The sequence below is a fragment of the Simochromis diagramma genome, unplaced genomic scaffold (genome assembly GCF_900408965.1).
Source record: "Simochromis diagramma unplaced genomic scaffold, fSimDia1.1 OVJJ01000361.1, whole genome shotgun sequence".
In the NCBI taxonomy this organism is placed as follows: Eukaryota; Metazoa; Chordata; class Actinopteri; order Cichliformes; family Cichlidae; genus Simochromis; species Simochromis diagramma.
This window is the reverse complement of record NW_024386860.1, coordinates 2,527,208-2,555,040: the sequence shown is the minus strand read 5'-3', so window position 1 is coordinate 2,555,040 and position 27,833 is coordinate 2,527,208. Positions and strand designations below refer to the sequence as shown.

The window sequence follows — 27,833 nt, the reverse complement described above, 5'->3', positions numbered from 1 at the left end:
CTCACGTGTCCCTCTCAAAATGCATTAAAAAAATACCAGAAAAGCTTGATAACATTTAGTTTCTCTTATCTTAAGTTTAGTATTTTGTTTCCTTCTGCAGTAGTTCTTGTGGATACGTGGGGTTCCTCTCCTCAAATTTCTTTGTAAGTCAAATGCTATTTAATTTTTTTTTTTACATAGACTCAAATCTAATCTGTATCTTAAATATGAAATATCTGACGCGAAACACCATATACCTGTTTATTAATTCTTTAATTTCTTTCGAGAAAATAAAAATTGTGTAAGCATCAAAACTATGTAGCACATTTTAAAATGAAGCTGAGCCTTCTACATTTTTTCAGCCTTCTTTTAACTCCCTTATTATTATTATGAGAGTGTGGACACAGATTAAAAGCAGCTAATGTACCATGCTGCAGGGAGCAAAGCAGCGTTATTTTGGAGTGGACTTATCATGAATTAGCCAATCAAAAGAATATTTACAGGATGACATGACAGGTCCCAATGTGCAGTCTAACAGCAGGCGGGTCCCTGTTTTTGCTGTTGACTCTGTTACGGCTCTACTGAAAAGGAGACGCAGCATTAATGAGCATTCATTGTTTAGGTATCAGTCTACCATTCAGCCTCCTTTTAATTTTGCCACTTTAATAAAGTCAAAAACTGTCAAAAAATAAATAAATAAAATCCCATGAAAGAAGTCCCACCATTGCTGCTCTTTGTTCCCTTTCCTTCTCTAATTCCTGACTCATGTTTCAAACTGAATGAGTCCTTTGAAAGCTCTCTGAATAGCTGTAATTTGCAATCTTTGATAAGAGACCCCCAGCGCTTCCTGCCTGTGCTATTTCTCTTCTCTCAATTGACTGTCTGGTCAGTTAATCAGCAGAAGCGGTCCCTTCCTGAGGTTGCCGTGGCCGCATGACATCTGCTCTTGACCTTTCATCAGTGACCTATCTCCCACCCAGGGGTCATTAGACGTATCCCAGTATCATTACCACTATCCCAAGAGGTCAATCCTGAGGTCAAGGCTGCACCTTGAGGTTACAGTTGAAAGGTCACTACTCTGTCATCAATAACAGAGAGGGTGTAAGGTCTATTGTTCTCTATAAGTGGTGATAGAAAGCCCCAACACAGTGAGATCAGGAGTGTAGCTCTGCTTGTTGTGTTTTTAAAGACAGAATATACATAATGCTCTTCATCTGCACGATGTGCTGCCCTTTTGGTGCTGAAAACACTCGCTTAAGATGAATGTTCACCTTGTGGTGTTCAGTCAGATGTGGTAGCTTTTTAGGCCACGCGTACATGCTTCACTGACTCAAACCGCAGGTTTCTCGTTTCGCTCAACAGCTCACACAAACACATGAATATAAGTGAGTAAATACACATCTCTGCAGTGTGGATCACTCAACTTCTCCACCTTCCCCACACGCCGTGTCCTCAGTGAGTAATCCTGTTCTTTTGTATCCCATCTATCGAATGCAAATTGCAAATAATTCTGAATAAGCTGCTTTTGCGTTTTTATGTAGACAGGGACACAGAGATTTTCAAAAACGCTGATGTATTAGTGTAGTTTGAGCTCTGGTATCTGATTGTCTTGTGTGGCCACACTTGAAAAACTGCTCTCAGGCACAGTTTGCGCTTGGCTTTCTGTAAACGACAACTAAAGCTTCACAAACTGCAAAAAGCTGCTTACATTCAGCCACTGTGTGCGCTGTCGCCGGCTGAAGTGGCCTTTACATGCCCGAAGGAAGAAGAGTGTTCCTGCTCTTTTGAGTAAAGCCTGTTTCATTGTTGCCGCCAAACTTTGGAGAGAGGAAAAAAAATCTAAAAGTGCAATGATGCAAAACTTTGAGTGACGTTTTCAAATTATGGGCATGGCCCCCATCACCTCCTTGCTTCTCACAATCCCTGCTTTGTTTGTTTCTCTTTTCTTTCTCATTCACTTTTTTCCTTCTCTTTCATTCCCACCTTAATTTCCTCATCCCCGTCTCCCTCCTCTGAGTCCCCCCTTCCATCCCACCCCTCCCTCTGTGTAACCTTGCAGGGTAAAGCTCCATTGACATCTGCTTCATAAGTATTCAGGACTCAGCGCCTTTGACATTAATCAGCCTACAGTACATTATCTCTCCACTCCTCTCCTGCCCCCCATCCCGTCTTTTTGCCTCCTGCTCCTCCTCTCATCCCTATCGCCCCTCTTTCACCTCGCTTCTCTCCGCTGCCTCTCCACACTCTCCTTTCCCTTCTCGGTTCCATCCTCTCCCTTCTTTTTTATCGCCTCCTATCATGCATTTCAGCTTTCCATCCACCGTTTTTTTCTTATCACTGTTCGATAACAAGAAGAGGAAAAATGTCATTACTAAGTATTTATGTTGCTTACCTGAACATCTGGCTATTGAGATACATTGCTAAAAGTTTGCTTGAATGAGACAGAAATGCTAATAAAGCAGTCACAACACAGCAAGTGCAGCTCAGAGAGTGAGATCAGAGGAGATCAGGAAATAAAAGTGCTTGATCAAGAACGAGAGTCAAGACAAGCAAACAGTTATCTTAAATTTTCCTTTGCCTTGACTGGACTGAGAAGTTTCTGCTTTATCTAAATCTCCAGGTACCTAAGGTGTGTCCACTGTAGAAGACTGGCAACCTTTTTGGGGTGCCTCTTGCTCAGTGTGCACTGGGATAGTATCTACAAAACAAGCTCTTATTTGAATGGATGGTTGGACTTCATTTTATTTATATAGCACCAAATATCAACAACAGTCGCCTCAAGGTGCTTATATCGTAAGATAAAGATCCTACAATAATACACGGGAAACCAAAACATTCAGACAGCCCACTAAGAGCAAGTACTTGGTGATGGTGGGAAGGAAAAATTCCCTTTTAAAAGGAAGTAACCTCCGGCAGAACCAGGCTCAGGGAGGAGCAGCCATCTGCCATGGCTGTTTAGAGGTGAGCGGAGGAAGACAGGGCAAAGACACACTGTGGAGGAGAGCCAAAGACTGATAATAACTGATGATTAAATGCAGAATGGTGAAAGGCACACAATATTAGATTATACCTGTTAACTGCATCTTTAGATATTTATAACTTTATATTCATTCATGTATAAAATGTTAAGATCAAATATAATTAAATATATTATAGGACCAATGTGTTGCAGATGCATCTATTTGGTGACTCAGACCAGTTTAACAATGCAGGCAATCCGTCTGCATTTATAAATTATTTTAAGGTAAACAGAGGTGCAAGATGTTTTTATTTGACTGGCCATAGGGCACTGATGGCTGCCACATTGCTTGCTAGATAGCAAACTTTTAATGGAAGGTCTTATTATACTGAAGCCCTTTCATCTAGTTTTGGGATCTTACTGGAACTGAATAAAAGAGCTCTGCAGAGACAACAGCCTTTAATAAAAAAAACCCCAAACTTTCCTTAGTCACAGGAAGCAGCTAATTGCAGTGTATTTTTTTAATAGTAAAATAACTTTTTTAACATTATTACTAGTAACCCATTTATGTGTGTTATCGCCACATAAACAATTCGGTGATAAATGCCAACAAAAGCATGTGAGAAAATTAGTGTACTTCATGCATGCTATAGCTTGCACAGCAGAATGAGATCAACCGCCGTTTTTATGGGAAATAATGGCCTTGACCTACATAATGTCGAAAGCCTAAAACTGACTTAAAGGAGGCAATAGCTATCATCCACTGAGTCAGAAGACTTCTGAGCGATCATTTTCCAAAGGCATTTAGACACTATGCTATGCAACATCATCATTAAATGTGTACCGTGCTTCTAGTGGCTCCCCTCTGTAGAAACTGGCCAAACTCAACATACACAATTTAAAGTTTGTGCTGCAATTCTGCAGTTTGCTTCTGAGTGAATGGAGAATGTCTTGTCAACAAGTGTGGTGTATAACTGTACACATCATCACCAAAAGTAGCTGATAGAGCAGCTATCCTAGCAGGAGTAGATTATGGGAGTAGATGAGGACAGGGCGAGGTGTATAGCTGTCATACAGCACTCAGATTACCTTGGCGGTGTGATGTATGCCTTCGCTGCTAGCTAACAAGGGATTATAAAGCTCCACATAATCCTGCATGGGCGGGCTGGCTCAGGACTCTCACTGTTACTGCATTAGCATTAGGCATTAATAGTGCCCTAGCATTAGTGTTAGCAGCTAATAGTGTTCCAGAATACATTAAGAGCTAATAATGTGATGCTGTAAGATTAGCATTTAGTTATTATAATGCCATAGAATGCATTATGAGTGTCTGTGCGTGAGTGTTAGAGGGCTCGATGTGTGCAAGTGGAGTTAACAGGAACGTGCATAAGGCTCGTGTGTGTGTGTGTGTGTGTGTGTGTTCAGGGCGTGCTGTCGGTGTGTAGCTGCCTCCTTGTGGAAGTATGTGCCATTGTGTGTAGGAGTATGAATTAGCTGATGATGGAAAATGTATGGAGAGACAATAGAAGGTTATGGAAGACACTGATTGAGGGAAGATGCAGGCTGTACCAGGAGAGGGGTTTAACAGAGTGTGTAGCAGCATGCATTAGTTACACCGATGCAGCAGTCACACACACACACACACACACATGAAGACACAAGGTCACCTCACAATGGATATGTCATTTTCTCATATGTCATGGAAAGGTGAAATAACACAAAGTTGAGGCAAAGTCAGTTACACTGGTGCACTCGAATGGTGGCCTTGCATCTATTTAATCTGTACCGGAGTCCTGATTTGTTCCACACACCTGTGAAATTGCGCTACTACTACTTTCTCAGCTATAATTTAAATGGATCATTTTCTTGTCAGTGTTGAAAACTTGAATTAAAGTCCCATTTTATGCTGATAATAGATACTGAGCATAAGGTCTGATTATTACAATGCAACCCAAATAATAATAATAATAAAAATAACGATACTGCAGCATTGTGTATCTGATATCCCTGTGTTGGTGTTGTTCCCGGATCAAAATTGCAACTGATCAGTCATATTGTTGTGATGTCATAGCTTTGGAATGTGGAGGAAAAAATGCCTTTGTTTATATAAAACTCTCTTCTGGAGCAAATGGCAAGTATTTCAAGTTTTTTCTTTATTACAGCTATATTATTGTTAGGTTTTATGTTAGCCAAATTTAGGTTACTCATGCTGTTTCGCTAGTGATAATTATTAATAGCATTAGCTAACTTTTTGACTAATGCTAAGTGAATGCTCAGATACAACTGGTCGGTTTGAATACTGATTTTGGATTATGATAATGTATGAGTGTGGTACAACACCCGGAACTGGATAGGCCAATAAAATGGATGGTTGGAAGCTGGAAGCAAATTACAACAACATATTTTCATATTAACATTAGATTAGAATGGCAACTTATCAGCCTTATGATTCTGTCCACTTTCCTCCAGACTCGCCTCCTTTCCTTCATAGCTTCATGAGACTCTCAACTCTTGGGTTTTCGCAAAGCAGGGTGAAGCAAGTTTTGGCGAAATTAAAATATTTTTACTTGCACAGTGTCAGCTGGCACAAAGTCACGTCAATTTGTTTACTAATGCAAACTTCCCTTCACAATGCAACCCTAGAGTGGTATATTTAAAAATTTAGCACCTGACTCATATCATCAACTTTCATGTCTGTGCAAAAAGCATTCTTGTCACCATATTTTTTCTTATTTCTATTCAGTGGTGGAAACAGGCTTCCATAAATCTGTGAATTCCTTCAAAGGCCACATTTTTGCCTCCGTCATTCCTCCCCAAAGTTGACAAAGATCATTTTCAGCCCCAAAAGAGCCATCTGATGGATTTTTGCTTGTTATGAAACAAATAGTAGCCTAATGAATTAAACGAATGAATTAAAAATAATGAATTAAAAAAACAACACAAAAAAAACAACAAAAAACTGAACCGCTTTCCTCAAGGCGGATCCTTTGCATCACTGCTTTGCGCATCAAAAATGGTTTGCAACTTTTGTGTAAAAGTGACAAAAACATCATTGTTGGTTGAAAGTTCTGCTGAATACTCCATCAATACAACTCTTTCATAGAGTCACAAAACATTTTTGTTTCTGAAAGTGATCATTTTCACAGATTTTCACAAATAAAAATGTGTTGTTTTTTTTTAACTTCACCATTCGTGATTAGTAAGCATCTACATAAACAGGTGAATAGAAATAAGACAGAATTAAAGAAGCTTTTGGTTAATTAACCCTAAAGACGTTCATAGGTTAGAGAACAGGTTGGAGTACAGACTGTGAAAAGGGAAGATAAGAAGAGAAAAGGAGGAAATAAAAAAAAGAAACAGAGAATAGACCATAAGGGGGTATGCAGACAAAATGCAGAGGAGGGGAAAAGACAAACATTTCACAGAAAGAGGTATAATCATGCAGCTATTCAGCAGAGTCATTATCGGGCTGGAGGCTGTTTGGTTCTTTACAGAATAACAGCAGGGTTTCAGAGAAGCTTCTAAACCACCCACAGATACACACTGAGAAAGGTCCTACCAGCTACAGAACTATCTTTAGCTGCAATTTTTTAAGTGGTGTACCACTCAATTGGAGATTTTCTGCCAATGACCCAGGGAAGTAGATTTTCGGATTTATGAACTTGGCGATTAAGCTGCATTTTGCTATGGAGGCGTTGAGCTGCTGTTGAAGAGGTGGGCTTGATGCTAAAGTCTTAAACGATTAAAGGAGAAACAAGCAGAGAAGAAGAGAGACACAGAAAGAGGCTGATTTGTGATTGGTTAATTTTTGGTATCAGATGTTCATGGATAGCATATGTTAATTACTGCTGTTAATGATGCCATAGATTATCACGCTAGATGACACAGGATGGCTTACAGCTGTGTGTGCGTGTCTCACGGTCACCTCCAAAGGTGCCTGGAATCACCAGGCTATTAAAAGTGCGCAAAAGTATGTGTGTGTGTATGTGAGTGAATGAAAAATCCAGCGTAATTGCCCTGTCTATCCATATCCGCCCACAGCGCCATGTGGGACCCCGGCTAAAGTGGCTGCAACGGCTTCAGAAATAGCTGTCTAAATGGCTGGAGGGAGTTGTAAAATACCCCATTGTCTCAATGGTCACATAGCTTGGTCTTAAGGGACCCATTTACTCACTCACTCCAACAAATAGAGGGCACAGAATTCTTTATTTGTGCACATTTGCTGGATTTCAAGAGAAATGCATTGTAGAGAGTTGTAGTTTGAGTTTTTGGAGAGATGTGATTTGAGTTCCTGCTTTGCACAGTAGACCTTTTATATAATCCTCAAAAATCCCAAATGTCTGAAATGTACAATTTGGTTGCGTCTACCTTGTTAAAATGGATACTGTCACATTTTCAATCCATCAGTCACAGGGTGCACTGTGGAACTTGTTTCCACATTTACAGCTCACCAGATAACTTGATCTGATTATTAATTTAAAAAGAAAAGAAAGGAAAACTGATTGTTCATTCGAGTATGACACAATCGCCTTACTCAGCTGAAACTTTTAGAAACCTATAACCATGGTCAAACAAGTGAAAGCTGATAAAAGTAACATGTTGAAGTCTCTTTTCTTAAAGGAAATAATTCTCTGTGCTCTTTCACTCAGTCATTTATGAATTCGTTTTTTGGAAATCATAGCTACTAGATTCATTTTTTAAAGATGTATTCAGTCTTTAGGAATTCTAGACCAGTTTATCCCAGATTTTCCACATTTTACAATTTGAGGGAAAATCTGATTTGTGACCTCTTTGGACTACCGAAGGTTAAAACCAATCATTTGAGATGAGATGCAATCTCCCATCTCGTCCTGATAAAACGTGTTTGACTTTTAGAAGAAAAATTACAATTTTGATTACACCTATCCAAGAAGTGAGATAGATTTATGAGAGGCTGTATTAAATGTATGTGCGCGTGGAGAGCTTATAGTTAGAGATGGTGGGCCTGACCAAATTTACTACAACCGTGTGCAATGCACTTGTAATCTTGTTGCCTTTGAAATGGTTGCCTCAAAGATGGGAGACCAGATTTGCGACTGCTTGTGCACTCTAAAAAGTGTATTTCAGCAGTAGTTGAAGTTACGTAAAGTTAAGAGTCAGTTTCATTAAGATTTCTGCTTTAGTGGAGCCAGTCTAAATTTGTGGAGTATATCAACTTGTTATTACGTGTTGTTCCCTCAGTACACATGTAACCTGCTATTGTCATTAGAGTCAACCTGCATCAATTAGGTTTCTCGTGACGCAGTGCGTCTGATGTCATGACGTCTCCGCCTTCTCCAGAATTTTCTACCTGCGGTTGAGAACAACAATTTGAGAGGCACTTGGCTGCAGGCAGGACCTCGTGAACAATTTGGTCAATAAGGTAACGAAGATATTACTTTTTCCATAGTCCTTGAAGGTAAGTCAAATGTAGAACACATATTTTAATATATTAGATATAAAAATATTCCAACTGTATTGTTAAGTGTTTAGTAAATTGACCTGACCAAACCGCTATCATTCAGCCCTGCTAACATTAGCGAAATGTCAGACCTGTTGGTAGTTTGTGCTTGGACATGTAGGTTAAGTTAGTAGTTTGCCGGCGGTACTCTCTTGTTTTAATATCGTAATGCTAGCTTAAAGTTGTGTATTCATGCAGTGTGTCAGTGTTGGCTTACTGTTAGTTATTCATTAGCATTAGCACATTATAGCGGCAAGCTGGACCGCGGTTCTCTTCAGACTACGTTACTTCGGGCGCGCGCATTTATACACGAGTGGTTGTTCGCAGTATGCCTGTCGGCGCGAATAGTTCATGCGGTCACGGCCACGGGTGATGTAGGAGGTAAAGTTTAGCTGTGGTGGCTCCAGGAAGCATGCATTTACTGCCGCTTGCATTGCTTTCAATGTACATGACGTTAAGAAGGCGAGGAGAAAGGGTGCGTGCAGCGCTCGTACACGCACGGATCAGCCGTGTGAGAGGGAGATGGTGTGCGGCAGAAAATCAAAATTAGAAATCATAGAAGAAAGTATTACGCTATTGAACACAGAAAATACAGCCATCAGATTTCTTGTAGACCTAGCACACTTCTGGTCTGTGTCTGAATACATATATAAGTACATAGATGCAGATGAACACTGTAAACATGATGAAAGATCGACAGACTAACTCGAACATATCTTTAATCTTTAGGACTTTGGGTAGCGCTTCCTTTCCTTCCTGTCAACCTCTCCAGAGGGGTGTCTGCTGATGGCAGAAAGATTACATCACCTCTGGTTGGAACCCTGAACAGTGCCACAACCTTTGGCTTGGTGTCCAATGTGATGCCCCATCGCCACCTTCTGACCTAACTTCTTCTCAGCTCTGTGACTACTTCAAGAGGGGCATTCCTGTGTGGAGGCGTGCCAGGCAGCTCGTTTTACCTGTGAACTTGCGTACTTTCACTTCATCAACAACAAAGGTATGCAAGTTCAAAATAGTAATGTCTCATTTACAGTGTTGGGGAGTAACGGAATACATGTACCGCCGTTACGTATTTAAAATACAAAATATGAGTAACTGTATTCCGTTACAGTTACCGTTTAAAAAGGTGGTATTTAGAGTACAGTTACTTTGTTGAAATAAATGGATTACACTGCGGTACTTTCCTGTTTCATATTGTCGCGGGTCAGGACTGTTTGGGTTTTGTTTGACAGCTACGTTCTGTTGTTCCAGGCTGCAGTGTTATGGTTACCATGGTTACAGGGTGACACGCGCTCTCTTTGCGACTGTGTTTCCTGGGTGAGAGAGCGCCTTTTTGTTGTTGTTGTTGTTGTGCTAAGCTAAAAGGTAGAGTGTTACAGACATAGCCCTAAAGAATGTAGCCTCATGGGCAGTGTAGTCCGTGCTGCAGGGAGAATGGACTGCCATACACGTTATGGGTCTGTGAGCGCGAGGAGGGAGAAAAAGGAGAGTGGAAAAGTACGAGTTATCATCAAGCAGAAACGGGAGCTGGAAGCATGTAAATATAATAATAACCACTGCAGCCAAGAAGAGTGCCTGACGAGCCCAGTTGTAAGTAAGCTATTAAGACTCGACTGTACACCGTGTTCGTGTTTTCCTCCGAAACAATAAGTTCCGTTGGAGCAGCCTTTCAACGCCTCTCTCTGTCTCTCGCTAGCAAAGTTGGCCTAGACAACAAAGTAAAGCTATTTTTTGGCTACGAGCCCGACACGGAACCCACGTATTAGCCAGAGGTTCCTTTACTACTGTTCGGAGCCGCGGACCTTCAATAATAGTAATAAATCACATTCATGTAGTTGTAAACAGCATGATAATATATTAAGTAATCCGAAGTATTCAGAATACGTTACTCTCATTGAGTAACGTAACGGAATACGTTACAAAATACATTTTGGGGCATGTATTCTGTAATCTGTAATGGAATACATTTTAAAAGTAACCTTCCCAACACTGCTTATTTAAACTTAATTCAGTTTTACACTGAACAGGAATCGGCTTTATATATAAAACAATTGCAAAAAAAAAAAAAATGTACCTATGGGCATTTGGGTTTTGTTTTTAAACTTTTGTTTTGAACTTATCCCTTTAAAATCTAATTAGAGAGGGCTGGCTACATTTGATGAATACATTTTGTGTTTAAATGATTCGCTTTGTGTTGGGCAATGTGGCAAAAAGCTGAGATGAGATCTAGTCTCCATATTGATATATTGTAATATTGCCCAACTCTCCCTCTGTGTTTTCTCAAATTATTTATATACACCCAGTAAAGCGTGTCTCTTTGTTTCTCCAGTGTTATGCTTCATGTGGAGATGCAAGGACTGTGGGACAACATTAACAAAAAGATCTGAATTGCTCAAACACTACAAACTGATTCATAGGCATTACGGACGAGGCCACTCATATCCATGCACTTATTTAAATTGTGCATGTAGGTTCAAGACTTGGAACGCCCTACTGAGCCATCTATCAAGAAATCACCCTGCCCAACAAGCAGTCTCCAAAGCTGCGTCCACATTCACTTGCCATATTTGTGGCCATAATCAACTCTCCACAGAAAGAGAATATTTTCAACATATCTATCAGCATCTTAAAAATAAGGAGACTGTAACGTGTGTTCCAAAACTGTGAATATAAAACCAATGTCGATGAGAACTTCAAAAGTCATAAATACAGAAAACACTCTGGTACAGTGAACACATTTAAGCCTGGAATAAGTTCTGTTGATGAATCTTGTGCCAGTGTTGCCAGTGATATTTCAGATGTGGAAATTATAGAGAGTGATGTAAATTTAAATTCTGCTTTTGACAATGGGTATTCTGAAAACTTAGAGAAGGATATTGAGCTTAAAATTGCTTCAGTGCTCCTTAAGTTGGAACACATCTTTCTTGTGTCTAATGCAGCTGTAGATGAGCTTTTGCAGGAGTTAAACTATTTGATTGGTTCTGTTTCTGTGGCGATTACCCAAAAGACTATTAGCCAAGTATTACAAGACAACGGATGCCAATTTGACCAGTCAGTTGTTGAAAAGCTAGCCAGTGTACTCTGTGAGACAAACCCTGTAAAAAAAGCAATTGGAGATAAAGGTCCACTTTCCAGTCCTTGGAGACGAAAAGCATACTATAAGAGCCACTTTAAAGTAGTGGAACCAGTGGAATATATACTTGACCGAAAAAATAACAAGTCATTCCAATATATTTCAATTTTAAAGTCTTTGCAGCATATTCTTGACTGCCAGACAATCTTGGATCAGGCTGTTAATTTGAATACTGTAGATAATCAGCCTCAAAAAACTTCTGTGCACTACAAAACTATCTTCGATGGTGACTTCTTCCATGAAAATGGACTGTTGTCCAAGCAGGAAAGCATTTCATTGATATTATACATTGATGAATTCGAAATATGTAATCCCCTTGGTACATCACGGAGGAAGCATAAAATTTGTGGATTGTACTGGGTTTTGGGTAATTTGCCACCAGGCTGTAATTCTGCTTTAACCTCAATCTATTTGGCTGCTTTAATCAAAAGTAATGATCTGAAGTGCTATGGGTATGAGAAAGTGTTAAAACCTGTAATTAATGATCTTGTAATATTGGAAAAGAGTGGGATATTTCTGTCAAAGTTGGGCAGAACAGTAAAAGGCACTGTTCAGTGTGTTGTTGCCGACAACCTTGGTGCACACAGTATTGCTGGATTCTTTGAAAATTTCTCAGGGACATACGTATGTAGATTTTGCACTGCAGAAACATCAGAGTTCCAGACTATTGAAGTCAGAAGTGAAGTCTTTACTTTAAGAACAAAAGACATTCATGCAGATCATTTACGAATTATTGAGGAAAACAAATGGCCCAGTTATTATGGTGTGAAATCAAAGTGTATTTTGTCAAAGCACCTCTCACATTTTGATGTTACCACTGGGTTTCCACCTGATGTTGTACATGATCTTTTTGAGGGAATTGTTCCTTTTGAACTTGCGCTTTGCCTCAATTTGTTAATCAAAAAAAAGTATTTCACATTATGTACATTGAATGAAGCAATATCATCTTTCAACTTTAAGTGGGCTGACAAAACAAATCGACCTCATCCTGTGGCTCTCAGTTTTGCATCCAAAAAAAGTGTAGGAGGGAATGCACACGAGAACTGGAGTCTTATCAGATTTTTGCCTTTGTTTGTTGGGCAGAGTGTACCCTGTGAGGAGCCTGCTTGGCACATCTTAACAGACTTGAAGGACATTGTTGATCTTGTTGTCAGTCCTGTTCATACTGAGGACTCCATTGCATATCTTGGTTTTAAGATCTCCGAGCACAGAATCAAGTTTCAAGAGGTTTTCCCAGATGTTAATCTTAAACCAAAGCACCACTACTTGGAACATTATCCATACTTGATCCGTAAGTTTGGGCCACTGGTTGCACTATGGACTATGCGATTCGAAGCAAAGCATAGTTTTTTTAAAAGAGTTGCAAGGAACATCAGATGCTTCAAAAATGTACTTCTTTCACTTTCACAGAGACATCAGTATCAGATTGCATATCATTTGCATGCAATTAGCTTTGCCAAAGCCCCACTGGAAGTAACAGATGTTTCCACTGTTCACATTGATGTTCTTAACAAGGACATCTCAAATGCACTGAGACAGAAGTCTCCAGATATGGACAATGTGTGCTTGGCTAAAAGTGTAGCATATAATGGAATAATCTACAAGTGTGGGATGATCTTGATCCACGGCTCACTGGGAGGACTGCCAGAGTTTGGTGAAATCATCCAAATGGTGATACTGCAGGACAAACTAATCTTCATTCTGAAAAAGCTTAGCGGATGGTATATGGAACACTACAGAGCTTATGATCTCAAAACATCACCAAGCAAAGAAGTGGAACTTGTTGAGCCACAAGAACTGCATGATACCTACCCACTGGCAGACTACAAAATTAGAGGGATGCGTCTTGTCACCTTGAAAAGATATGTCCATGTTTAAATGGTGAGGCCTCAAAATATGATAAAGTATTTTCTTAAGTGGGAAAACAAAACCCAGACCCATACAATACTAATGTGTTCTCAGAACATATTTATTTTATACTGCAAGCCAAAGTGGTGTGATGATGTCATTGGCAATTCATCAGTTATGTCATTTTTTTAATGCAGGTTGCTGGATTCCAGTCAGTGAATGCTAATCCTATGCTCTCCCCCCTTCTGCTTCTCTTCTCTTTTTCTTCTTTCCTCTCCTTGTTGTCTCCTATATTCTCCTCACCTCCTCTCCTTCTCTCTTCTCTTCAATGTCTCCCATATTCTCGCCATCTCTCTTCTCCTCCCTTCTCCTCTTCGGTTTGCCTTCTCTCCTCGCTGCCTCAGCTGATCTCCACCTCTCCTCTTCATTTTCTCCTCCCCTTTCCTCCTCTCTTTGCCTTCTCTCTTTTCCTCTAGTTTGACATTAAATTCTCCTAATTGGAAATGTCAGTGGTTTACATGTTGATCCTCACTAACTGTGCTTGTGCTTTCTCAGACCACCATGGCTGGTTCAACACCTGCAAGACTGAAGGTGATTTTAGGAGAGAACAACATTGAAAAGCTGACTCTTCCAAATGGCATCCCAGAGTCACTTGAAGACCTTCTCAGCACGATAAAGACTACCTTTGGGTTAAAAGGTAACTTCAGACTGCAATACATGGACCAAGACTTTGGCAACGACTTCTTTAATCTGAATTCTACCACCGAACTTCGGAATTTGGGGACAATCAAAGTGATCCACCAGCAAACAAATCCACCTTTGATCAGTGCCGATCAGTCCACTTCATCTCTGTCTCTTTCATTTGAGTCTGATGACGGTATTTCGGTGGCATCAAATGACACAATTATCCTCTCATCCCCTGAATCTATGTCATCTCGAACACAACAGTGGCCAGAAGACTTTGCAATTCCCCAATTTTCATATGACACAGAGCTACAGCTAGAGAGGGGGAATACTGAGTACCGTGTGAGCCAAAAAATGTTGACTTTAAGCGCCCGAATGCTGTCTGATATCCTGAAAAGAGTTGCAGAAGAAATTTACCGTTACAAGGCCTATCCAGAGGATGCACATTTCTGCGCAGCTGCAGAGGCCCTTATCAAAAAGCACCCATGTTTGAAAGAACCTGGATCATTCAATGGCTGCTACGGTTGGAAACAACGACTGAAGTACAAAATGGCAAACTACAGGACCCAGCTCAAATTACAGGGGTGTCCAGAGCTGTGTGTAAACTCACTGAAATCTAAAGCTACTACAGATGCTTTCCCTGCTAAAAAAGTGAAGAAGCCAAAACGTTCTGAAGCTAACTTTTATCCATCCTTTCCTACTGGTGAGACTCTGGACAGCATGGAAAAAGTGAGACTAGAACTTCTGACAGAGATCGGGATAAGGGACAATGAAAGGGTCATCGCAGACAAAATGGCTAACACGTTTGCCTACAGACGACATGAGGTGGTAAACCAAGAACCAAGCATTCAGGAACTGAAGGACAGATGGCCTGCACTCTTCACACAGAAAGAGGTAAGAATGGAACTGAAGTGATTGAAGTCTGTATGCTTCAGGATTTATTGCAGTTAACTTTCATGAATCGGTCATAACTTGATTTGGTTGAGATTTTATAACACTGAACTTAATGAAAGAATTTACATTTTGAATTTCCATATATGTTATACTTTTTGGGATATAGACATTTTGGCATACAATCAGTTTCAGCATTTTGTTCCATAATACAATATCTACTGTCATTTGTGTTTTGTTTTTAGATAAATACAGAGTTCCAGAGGCTCATGGCTGTTCCTCTTGAGTGGAAGTTCATGGCCCAGTTAGACATGCACTCAAGTCAGCTGATCAAAGTCATACGTGCCAAAGGAGGAGCAACACGCCAAAAGATTGCGAACATCTTGGACACATTGGACCAGGTAAATCTGTACCATCAAACAAGATGCTTCGTAACTAAGAGGGCTGTCAAAATATATCTGAATCCAAAAAAAATATATATATATCTGAATCCTTCATAAAGACAATATGGGCAGGCCAATGCTAATCATGGCTTTCATATGCATGAATGTTTTTAGCGACTCAAAAAATACACCACTGAACTCATCCCCTTTTCTTTCTGTAATGAATCTCTGGGCTTGTGAATTACTGTTTTTAAATAAAGTACATGTAAGTTAAGCAATAAGAGTAAGGATGTCTGTCTTATGAAATTTAGAGTTTAAAATTAATCAACATTTGTTGTTCTAGACTGTGGACATTAATCATCGGAGGGAATGTGTGCTGAAAGCCCTCACCATCTTCCTGGGAGAAGATGCAGATGGCCTGATCAAGGAATACCTTGTAAGTTTCAACAGTTTGTCAGCACATCTTGTCAAAGGGACACAAAAAAAGTTAACTGTTAGAACAAACATAACACGTGAACCATAGTTGGATTGCTGACATGTATTTATTATCATGACCATATTGGACATTATGTAATTCCCAGCAACAACACATTACATATTGGATTGACTTTGTTTTAAGTAAGACGGGCTTACTTGATTATTTAAGTTCAAAGGAATAGTTTGACATGTTGGGAAATCTTATCTTTCTTGCTTACAATTTGATTAGAGTCAGGTTGATACACCTCTCTCTGCTGTTTCTGGTGTGTGATGACACCCAGCCAAGAAATAGCCCAGCACATAACACATATTGGTACATCACCCAAACACTTAATCACAGTAAGAAGTGAGGCTAATGATGATTTGTGTTTGTGTCTTGTACCCCTCTGTAGGACTGTGGAGCAGATGATGTTCAGAGGGACCTGGATGAGGTCACCATGGCAGTGTATGTGATTCGGAAGGAGGGGGAGGGACTGCAGGAGCCACCTGAAGACATTGGCATTGTCATTGAGGGTGTGGAAGTGTTGCATGAACTAACTTCAGTTGCCTCAGCTTGTGCCCTGCTTCTAGGTTTGATCTATGCACTCAACCTAGCTTATCCAAAACCCTTTCGCTTCACTTTTGAAGTGCTCCAAAAAATCTTCATGCAGCTTGATCAGCACAAGATGTCCCCCAAAGTCCAAAATCTGTATATCAAACTTCAAAGCTCCCAGTAATGGCACAGAACAATGACCAACAAATGGCCTTGTGCCATAATGCGAAGGAACAACTGTGTTTGGACATATAGCATGTAAAATATGTAGTCTCTTTTGGATGTTGGGCCTTTTTTATGCTCCAAGAGACCTCAAACCCCAATTTAATGTGCTTTTATACATACTTTGTATGGTATTTTTATTTTTTTATTTTTTTATTTTTTTCAGACATATTTGCCTTCGTTTCAAGGGAAAGGTTGAATTTCAGGTTTGATGTGCTCAGTTATACAACAAACTGTTGTGACATTCTAAAACTCTAAAGGAGTGTTTATATTTTTTCATCCCCATTGGTCAGCTACACTGTTCAGATATTTATTCATTGGCTATAGCTGAAGAGAATGTTTCTGTATACTCTTGGGGCACTTTTTCATAGTTGACACTGTATGTGTTAAGATTGATATTTGTGTAATACTGTGTTGCACTTTACACTTTGTTGACAACTTTGTGGTCCTACTAAGCGTTACTTGCATTTTGTGCATATGTGTTTCAAAAAGGACAAATGTGTAATGTATTTGACCAAAAGCTGTGTTGGTTGCCATAAAGGTAATACTTTATTACATTTATACAATAAAGCATTTAAAAAAGAAAAAAAAAAATTGGATTTTGAATTTTTGAAAAATATTTTCAGCCAACTTAACATTTTGATTTAAGCTTTATTATACAAACTAAAATTTCATTTTAGAGTCACTACAAAAAGTAATTTACACTAAACCACATTATTAGGTTAGCAAAGAGCAATATTTTACTTTTGGGTTATGCAAATTATTGGGTTGGAAAAACTGAAAACTTTAAGTTGAAATGTCTTAATTTTAAGTTGGATTAATGCAAAATGTTTATTTGACAACAATTAATTTATTAAGTACATGTAACTTAAATCAGTTGTGTTAATTTAATGTATTAACTTAATTTCAAAGAACTTAATTAAATTTGGTGTTACCAATTGAAATAATTCAATTAAGTTGGTTCAACTATTTTCTTTTTTCAGTGTGGTCAGTTGCAAAGATCAAGATCAAGAAGTCGATTGTTATAGTCAAGGCAAAATACAGTGATTACACTGAGCAATTAAATAATTAGGTTTAATAACTAAACCAAAAAGACTCAAATAAAGCACTATGTAGCTGAAAAGCTTTACAGGAGATAATCACAGTTAGTAATCAGTCAGTGATTCAGCAGCCTGATGGCCTGTGGATAAAAACTGCATTTTCATTCTGGTTGTCCAAAAAATAACTTTTGGTGTTTAATAAAACAGCAATAAGCAGAATCACTCTTCCAGCAATCTGATGTTGAATGGAGTCAAGTTGGAAACTGCATGCAATCTGTGATAATACAGGAATAAATATAAATACTGATAAATCATCAGAAATGGTAAATCTGTTGCTATTTTCATAAACATTTCCTATTTACATTCAGGGTCCAACCAGAACATCATAGATTTGAAACAGAAATTCAGAAATTCCTTTACAAATAGTGATGTAGGACAGAGAATATACAGGAATATAACTAGAACACAACCAGTTTGCAATCAGTTTAATCAGTTTCCCTATTTCAGACACACATTACAGACAAGTTAGACTCATCAGCGCAGACTATCAGACTGAATGAAACGAGATGGCATCTGTGTGCATTTAAAAAGAAGCAAGAGCCTGACTGATTTTAGTTCAGGAGGAGCTATAATCACGGTGCCAGTCTTGTTGGCGTTTAAACTAAGGTAATTGCTAGAGAGCCAATTTGTAACCTGAGTTTAAAAAATGGATTGACAGACTCCCCAGCTGATGAGACTTAAAACACATATACAGCTGAATGTCATCTGCATAGAAATGATAAGAACGGTCATTAATAGATAATAATGCCAGCTAATGGAAGCATGTAGAAAGAAAATAATAATGGACCCAAAACTGAACCTTGTGGAACCCCACAAGTTTAAAAGGGAATGTTAGAAGTGAACTTGTTTGTCAAAGAAGGGCCAATCAGATTAGTACGAAAACCAGTCTAACACAGAGTCAGCCAAAACCGGAAGTCTGTTAAGTAGGATTTTATGGCCAATGTTAGAGATCAAGTAAAAATGATTGCACAAGAATTCCTGCATCAGAAGTCATTAATGGATCATTATAGACCATGAAAAGAGCAGTCTAAATGGAGCCCTGCTTTTGAAAGTCACACTGAAAAGGGTCAAAAATCTGTAGCCTGCATAGTAAAGAACTGATTTTCTAAAATTGTTTTCTAATTTTTCCAAGAAATGGCAATTAGTAAGCTTGTAATTACCAAGAGAGATATCTCGTTACCTCGCTAACTTTGGAAGAAACCCCGCTTGTTGGTTCCTGCTGCTTCCAGGTTTTATGATAATTGCTTGACTATTTTAATTCCTCACAATATTTCCCTATTTAACCCACAGATATGAGGGAAGGATCAAATCTCTCATGTAACCCTTGAGCATGTTTCAGATTTATTTTTGCCTAGTTGTTTAAAATGCTCTCTTAAGTTAGCCTTTCTTACCAAGAAATTCAGAGATAGTGAGACTTACCAGGTTTAGATTTACTATTCTATTTTTTTTTCTGGAGAAATAATGAACTGGCATTATTGAGCACACACACACACACACACACACACACTGCACAGAAACACCGTTATTACACCTCTATGAGAAGGTTTGTGTGCTTAATATTTGCATAAGCACGCAACTATGTGGGTCTTTTCCTATACTGTGGATCATTGTGCATTTTGCAGAACATCAGCACCAGTGTTGGTCAAGTTACTTGAAAAAAGTAATCAGTAACTAATTACTGATTACTTCCCCAAAAAAGTAATCCCGTTACTTTACTGATTACTTATTTTCAAAAGTAATTAATTACTTAGTTACTTAGTTACTTTTTAAAAACACGATTTACAACCTGAAGAGGTGATAAAGCGATAAATCTTTCAGCCCAATTCTACTTTTTCTACATAATCCATTATACAAAATGTAATCAAATGGAAAAGTCTCATTTTTTTAACTTGTTTTATCAGTTTTAATCTTTTAACTTTATGCATCAAGCAAAAATTTAATTATATGCAACATTCTCTGAGTTGAATAAATTAGTTTAACATTTAAACCTATTTTCTACACATTCCAGCACATAAAATAAAATATTTTTTGTGTTTACACTCACTCTTTCAAATAGATGCAAGTAAAACACAGCAGAAAATAAATAAAGTCAAAGACTCAGCGGTCCTGTTGCTCTATTTTCACCTGTAAAGCAGGACAGCGGTAGGCGGAGGTTTACCCTGGTGCAGGTGTGCCGCGGTCAGTGGAAGAATCCACGAGTTTCTCTGTGAGTTTCCCATTACGTCATAGCGCACTCGGTGCTTGCTTGGAAGTTTAGGGTTTTTTTTCGCTGTAAAAAGAAGGTTTCTTCCCACGCACGATGGACGCTAATGTTTTTGTCACTTTTTATGGAATCAAACTCAAAGTAAGGTCAGTACTTCCACGCTTTAAACGCTGCACGCTCATACTCTCTCCCACAATCGATATGTGATCCATTGTTGATCTGCACACAGCTGTTGTCACCAACGGCGCACTCGCTTACGTCACTGTCATGAGACATTCTCGCAAAAAAATCACGGTTTTAGTAACGCAGTAACGCAGCGTTCCTACGGGAAAGTAACGGTAATCTAATTACCGTTTTTGCAATAGTAATCCCTTACTTTACTCGTTACTTGAAAAAAGTAATCAGATTACAGTAACGCGTTACAAGGAACGCGTTACTGCTCATCTCTGATCAGCACACACTCACCCTGTATCAGGAGTAATTAATCAAATCCTGTCACCAATCTGTAATCAGTTACATCTCTGCTACTTACTATATGTCTGTCTGGCAGTTTGAAGCTGTATAAAAAAAGTGTGTCGGTGTGCGTGTGTGTGTGAGTCAATTGCACCATCTGGAGTGTATAAGTGTGTGCAGGAGCATGTTGCAACACAGAAGGGGCCCTTTGAAAACACAGAGACACTTTCTAACATCCGCCTCAAGCTGCAACTCACACATGCACGCGTGTGTGCTGGCACACACACATACACATGAACAGGTGTATGTGTGTCTGTGTGTGTGTGTTCATTAATAATTGTAATCACAGCCTACATCTCACACTGGTGTTTTTATGTGTGTACATGCATTTGTGTCGCTCTGTCTGTATATTGTGCAGCTTAGGAATGAACCACAAATGTCATCAGAAATGCTCAAAACAATCCTCAACATTTGCTTTGTTTTATAACAGGTGAGGGACAGACAGGAAATGTGGGTAGTGAGTTATAGCTATGACCTAAGATCTGAAACTGCGAGTGATTACATCATGGGCGTACAGTCATCACAAGCAATGCCTAAACCAGTGAAATGAAAATTAGACATCAATAAAAAATGTCTTAAAGTGAAATAGTGCTCTGTTCCTAAAGGATCTGATATCTCCTGCTGCATCAAAGCTGCAAATTATTGCAATCCTCAGGCCACAGTTGTCTTTGGATGCTCGCTTGACCACCAGCTGTTGACTCGCTCGTTTCTGTGTCCCACTAACAAGGGCCAGAGCTTTGGAAGTTGAGAAATGTGTTTTAGCTGTGTGCGTAAGCACACGGTGGATAATCCTGTGCTCTTTGGCAAGCAGCTGACAGGAGACCAGTATCAAGATATCCCTAGCTTAGCTTTTATCGCTCTGAGATCAGTTATGATCTCTGCATTAATGCAAAGAAGCACATATGTGTGTGAAAACAGAGCTTGAAGTAGCAAGTAAGCTGGCATATTACACTGCCTATCATGTCAGCAGATAATTTGTCTTTGTGTAATCACCTTGGTCAAGCAGCTTGTATTAACTCCTTTGGCACTTTAGCAAGCAAAGAGCCTTCACAGAGACAGTTAAGATAATGAGGATGAGAAACTTCTGCTATACCTGGTTTAAAAAATCATACAAGTTCATAATGTGCAGGTTCCATTTTTAATCCAGATCTGATTTTGTTAATTATATTTCATTTTAATAAACTTTAATATACTTTAAGTTAATCAAGTTGCACACCTGATTTTCAAATCTCATAAAAAGTAGGACAGGCATGCCACAAATAAACAAACAAAAATAAACAATACTGATCCAGTTTTTCATGCACAAAGGAATGCAAAAAGATAAAGATGCCCAAGCTACAGCAGAACCATATATTAAAAGATGGACGTATAGTCCATCTTTTAATGTATGGTTTAGGAAGCTAAAATGACATAAATAGTTAAGAAAAGATATGTTCCCGTGTTTACGGATCTAACATAATTCAGTCAGCATTAAAAAAGCATGCCACACCTTGGTCAGGTCGACTTTATCGTTGTGTCAGGAATTTACAACCACTCAACGCTGATCTGTGTTCGTGTAAAAAATTCACATTCACAGGAGTTGCACAGACACACCCGTGCACACACAGATCTAAAGTCTTGAAAGTGATGCCAGCATGCCTTTAATTTACTGAAGTCCCAAGGCAACAGAGAGCTTAGCATATAGAACGATGCAGTCTGAGGCAGCACACACACTCCAGGACAATAACCTTGATCACGGAAACTCTTCAGAATTCATCACTGCTTGGAAGTGTGATTTATATTTGAAAGAACATCTTTCAGAAGATACAGAGAAACACCAGGAGATGCTGCAGTCACAGCCTGGAGGCAGGGGTTCCCTTCCCTTTGAGAGCACACTCAGTAATTTCGATAATCCAGGGACTTCTTCAGGAGCAGTTTTCAAAGAATGAGTTGCAGGTGGGATGTATCAAACAGATGCCTGTACGCTATGTGTCTGAAGATGCTTCAAAATGATGACAAGTGAGAGGACTGATGGGAATGTGAGACACACAGAAGGACAGTCCAGTACAAATCCATGTTTTTAGTATATGAATACTCACAGTACTTGTGTTTGCTTATGAAGGGGGCTCTTTCATCACCTACATGAAAATTAGATGCACACACACTCACACACTCACAGAGCAGTGGTTTTGCGTTGTGTGCATTTGCATGTATATGCTAATGTGTCACTGTGTGTGCGATTTTCACACTATTGTTTACTTGTTAATCCATTCACTAACCCTTCTTATAGCTCCACATGGGGTAAGTGTGTGGGTGCGTGTCCACAATGTGCACATGTAGTCAAGAGCAGACGGTCTATGCATGTCTCACCATTGTGTCTGACCCCCTGTGGTCCCTCAGCTATATCAAAGGCTTTGCACAAGCAACGTATTCATTTTAAAATAAATGAAAATCACATTAGACAAATAATAAACCACCCATTCAGTTTATTATTCTACAAATCTTTGACTTGTACTTTTTGTTATTGTTGTATTTGTGTTTTTAATAAATAAACATACCTATACATATAATAATGAGTAATTAAAGAAATTCAAAAGTCCTTTTGCAAATTAGAAAATTGAACCACTGACCTTCCAAAGGGCTTTTCTGTGCCTTAAGTATGTGCAGTGGTCATGCTTCCAAGTTTGAAGTCATGGCACTTCAAGGAAAATCTACTAGTTTTCTGACGTTTTCCTTCCACAATGAATGAGCAGCTCGGTAAAGTTTAAACAGCAACACCTCAGTCTTTGTTTTTCAGAAACTTAATAATTTACAAGATCCCAGATAATAATTAGACTCTCAGTTACTGTAACAATGCGTTCCCTCTAGGGCTGCCATTTATTGTTCATGGCTTGTCATTGTTAGTGTTTTATTCTTTTTTCTTTTATTATTTAAATGTTCTAATAATTTGGAGAAGGTTTCAAAGAACGTGTTCTTTGCTTGAAGAAATGTCTGTAACGTAGTAAAATTAGCTGAAAAACATCCAAAACTCTAAAATGTTTGTCAAGTACTTGCTTTTTATTTATTGTCTACAATGTTTGATACAAAAATTAGTTGATGACCAAAGTGACAATGTAATGATGTTAGATTTAGTTTCAGTTTTACCTCCAAATTAAAAAAGAGCCTTACACACACACACACACACACACACACACACACACACACACACACACACACACACACACACACAAATAGTTTAAACATAATTATTTACCCACTTTTTCTGGCAGTATGGTTCCACGTTTACACTTTGTACACTGTGTACTGACCTGTGTAGTCATGAATTTTACCATTTCTTATGGCCAGACCATTACACAAGGGTGATCCATCCTCGTCAGACCCCAAGCAGCCACATCACACGATTGGTAAAGTGTGACAATAATTTATTTACAATATGGTATTTGACAATATAAAAAGGAGCTGGTTATATCTTCAGGGTGGACCTAATGACAAAACGACAAACAAAAGGAGCCTATCTTGAGGATTTACCAAACTTAGTTAATCAAAAGAATTCAACCAAATGACAACAACTTGCCTCCCTAACAATATAAAAACAGGAGAAAACTATAATCAAACAAAAAGGCAGTCCACCCCTACATGCTCACGCATAAGGCGAACAGCATTGGGCATGTTGCAAAAGGTCTGCTGGTTGGGATGAGCCGGGGATGAATGAATAGCAGTCATCATATAGGTGTCATCTCCAGCTAGTTAGCCAATCCGTATGGTCCGTCCTCTGGATCCACCAATCATGGAGAGGCACCTGCACTCTGAGATTTGCGTATTTGAAAACATTACGACAGCAGTCGTTACACCATTAGTGTTAAAATTCTCAAACTGAAACACTTGGTAGGCACAACTGCAGCATTCAGCCTTTAGCGAGCTAGTTTTAGCGTTGCCATCTGCACTGACAATGTATTCCTCCTTCTTGTTAAAAAATTGCTGGTGGTGCCTCTTCTTTCGCTACATAGCCGAGTTTACAACCAAAGAGGATGAGAGCAGAATTTTAGACTCCACCTTTTTACCTGCTACTTGCAGCACATGGCATACAGCTGTTAGCTGCTTGTCAGTGTAAAAGCACTTAGACACTTTAGGCCTGAGTCATTCTTACAGACCATTTGGAAATCACTAGTTATAAGAGAAAAATGTGTATTGGTTTCTGGCAGTCACTGTGAAATGATTGCTAAAGACCCAGTCACACAAACCTAGAGACTGGTACTCACCGGTTGCTAGAAAAAAAGAGTATTTTCTGCGACTGGAAAAATTGAAGATTGCTGGAGTTTGCTGGTAATCACTGGTGTGAAACTGGTCATAAAGAGAAATATGATGCTGGACTGAAAGCTTCCTTGTGATTGGTTTGGCCGCTAGCTGGTTGCCGTGGCCGACAGTAGATTGCACAGAATTCAGTTAAATTGAATTCAGTTGTATTTATTTAGCACAAAATTACAACAACAGTTGCCTCAAGGCACAGAAGACTCAATCTTATGTGAAAAGATGCCATCTAATCACCAAGAAGTACGGAAACTGTCAAAAATGTGTATATACATTTGAGCCTGTATCAATCAGAGAAAACCTAAAATAAATTCAAACTTGTGCACTAAACTTCACGTCAGCCCTTCGGTTCTGTCTTTTCCTCCCACGCATCTCTGACCACTTCAAAAATTTTCAGTCCAATTGGAAGACAATGGATCAACTCGAAGAGAGAAAACCCACCGCCAACTAGTGTTTTGGCAGCACACAACTATAAATGCCGCCAACTGCATCAGTCACTTACATAGGCTGCGTCGTAGGCTCTACCTAGAAAGAAAGCATAAGCATATAAGTAAGTTTAAGAAGCACTTTTAGGATTAAACGGATGGGCTGGATTTATATAACACTTTTATAGCTTGACAAAAAACTCAAAGCGCTTTGCACTACAAACCACATTCACTCATTCATAGAAGGCTTTCTCTATCAGACACTCAGATGTGATCCATTGGGGAAGTTTGGGGAGCTTGCCCAGCCACTGACCTTCCAACTGTATATTGCTTTGATGAGTTACGGTGTTCATGTTTCTAGAGTTAAAGTAATGACACTTTAAATCAGTGTTGGATTTTTTTTCAAAGAAAACCTACCAATTCTTTATACTAAGCTGACATTTGGCTCCCATAATGAGTGAGCATCTCAATAAAATACAAATGGGAACACCTCAATCTTTGTATTTCAAAGATCTACTAATTGGCAGCCTCGCAGATATTAATTACACTCTTAATTAGTGTTTTAATGAAGACAGGTGAAGTGGAAAGGTCAACCAATTACTGTATATTAGACAGGGCTAATATCAGCTAAAAGAGCCCAATTACAGTGATAAAGATGTAGGCCAGTCAGGCAAGATTTTAACTTGAGATACTTCTAATGTCTTCTTTTAGTATTGTTTCCACTTGGAAAAACAAAAAACACACTCAAGTGACTTACACGCAGTGATACATGAAATTGTCCCTGTCAGTCTAGTCTGTGTGTAGAGTTAGCCCAATAAGAGAATAAAAAACATGCATGTTTTTACATGTGAGATAAATTTCGTATTATGTTGCTGTTCCATGATATCAAGCACACAGAGTATAAAAAAGCAATACAGATAAAAAAGAAGAATAGATTTCACAAGTGCTGAGACAGGAGAGGGGAGACAAAAATCAAAGAGCATTAGCATAGCTGCTCTTTGTCTCCAGTCTGTCCCTCTACCCCCTGTATCTAATGAGTAACCAATGGTCTGCCAGACAGAGATAAGGTGTGTGTGTGTGTGTGTATGTGTGTGTCTGTGTGTGTGTTTAGTCCTAGTGTTGCTCCCTATGGAGTACAGTGTGACAGTTAGATGGATGTTCCCCTCAAACACCAGCTGATCACTACACATGGAGTCAGAACACACAATGACCGACTGGAGCAGAATGATCATTGTGACATGTGTCCAAACATGTGGTGCAGATTCATTGTTGTGTTTTCTCAAATGCAAAAAAAAGGAAGGAAAAAAAAACCACACTACAGTTCACTACAGTATAGAATTGTCTGCTTTGCACCTGGTCTCCTCTGACATTTGTCAAGGTCTACAAATCATTACAATCTAGATGACAGAAGCATTTTTTAATAGGAGACAGTGGATGTGCAACTGGGGAAGCATATTTTGTGGACCATATCAGCACACTGTTCCCTTTTTCAGACGATGAGCTTAAAGGCTTTGAGAAATCCTGACTCAATCCAATAACTGAAGAGTTTGACCTTTTCTGGACTGTTTCAGCGAAAGCATGGACCTTTCTCATTTTAAAGCGTAGCTTAAAAGGCAGAAATGTCAAATGTGATAAAACAACAAAATCCTGAAACCAACAGACACAAAACTTATGGTCTAAATTACTAACTTTCATCGAAGTTCAAAAGTTTCAAAACAGATATCAGTATATGAATGTGGAGTTACAGTGCTGTGCAAAACATTTTTAATCATCACTAATTTCTTTATATTTTTCCAGGAAAATGTGATGTTGGCTGTCTTTTGCTCTGTTCACTGTCTCTGTTTCTATAATGTTGAGGTCCAGGCTCTGGGGAGGCCAATCCATGACCAATAAGTGTTCCATGGCTTTGAAGGGTGGATCAAAATTAAAACATCACTGACTGAAATGCAGAGCCAAACCATGACAGAATCTCCAACTTGTCTCCAAATGGCTGAAGGCACTCGCTGTTTTCTCTCTTGACCTCATCTGTGTTTTTAACAAACAGACAAACATAAATGAAAAATCAGCATATGTCCAAAACCCCCCCAAAAACCAAAAAAACCTTTCAGAAAGTCAGGAAAACTGCTGCTCAAGAGCAATTCCTAGAAATCTGGCTACTTGGAAACCAAATCTGAAGAAATGGAGGGTGGCTCAAGACTTTTGGACAGTATACCTTACCAGCAAGAGAAGCATTTTCTGGTTTCTGTCTGTAGTCTGCTCATAATTCCAGCTCTGTTTATGAGCAACATTGCAGCAGATTTTTTGTTGCATTTAGGTAAAATCTGTCTGATTTATTCTCTTTTAGTTTTTTTAAAAAAAAAATCTGCATTCAGAAACAACAGCCATACCAAACTGAGGTCGTTAAACTCAGGTGTACTATCTGGAAGCCCCAGAAAGTTGTTCCCACCGACTTAGTCTGCAAACTAGCCAGTGGGTTCCCAGAATGGTAACAAAGTTACTGCACATTATAGGACACTTATCTTTTTATGCATCCACCCCACAAAAAGTGTGCAAATATTTCTTCTGGCTAAAGACATGAGTGATATCTTTGGACTCTGAAATTATTTGAGAGAACTATTTGTCCATTGATTGATGGGAACAGTTGGCCAATTAGCTGTAAAATTCTATGATTCAGTTTATGGTGTAAATTAAGCACTGTATCTCAAGCTGATAATGAAT

The 27,833-nt window shown here is 39.0% G+C and overlaps 1 protein-coding gene across 1 annotated transcript; it reads left to right on the top strand.

Moving 5' to 3' along the window:
- The first annotated feature begins 11,107 nt into the window (after positions 1-11,107).
- Positions 11,108-16,549, top strand: LOC120733038. The gene is made up of 6 exons (XM_040031033.1): positions 11,108-12,841; positions 12,961-13,431; positions 13,954-14,976; positions 15,219-15,374; positions 15,700-15,792; positions 16,226-16,549. Exons 2-6 carry the CDS (start codon positions 13,429-13,431, stop codon positions 16,547-16,549), a joined length of 1,599 nt encoding a protein of 532 aa, XP_039886967.1. The 5' UTR covers positions 11,108-12,841; positions 12,961-13,428.
- Positions 16,550-27,833: the final 11,284 nt, after the last annotated feature.

What these genes read in the sequence shown, in the direction of transcription:
- LOC120733038 (XM_040031033.1), top strand. An exon ending in CACTCTTCACACAGAAAGAG is followed by an intron (nt 14,977 to 15,218) that starts GTAAGAATGGAA and finishes TTTTGTTTTTAG; the next exon opens with ATAAATACAGAGTTCCAGAG. An exon ending in TCTTGGACACATTGGACCAG is followed by an intron (nt 15,375 to 15,699) that starts GTAAATCTGTAC and finishes TTGTTGTTCTAG; the next exon opens with ACTGTGGACATTAATCATCG.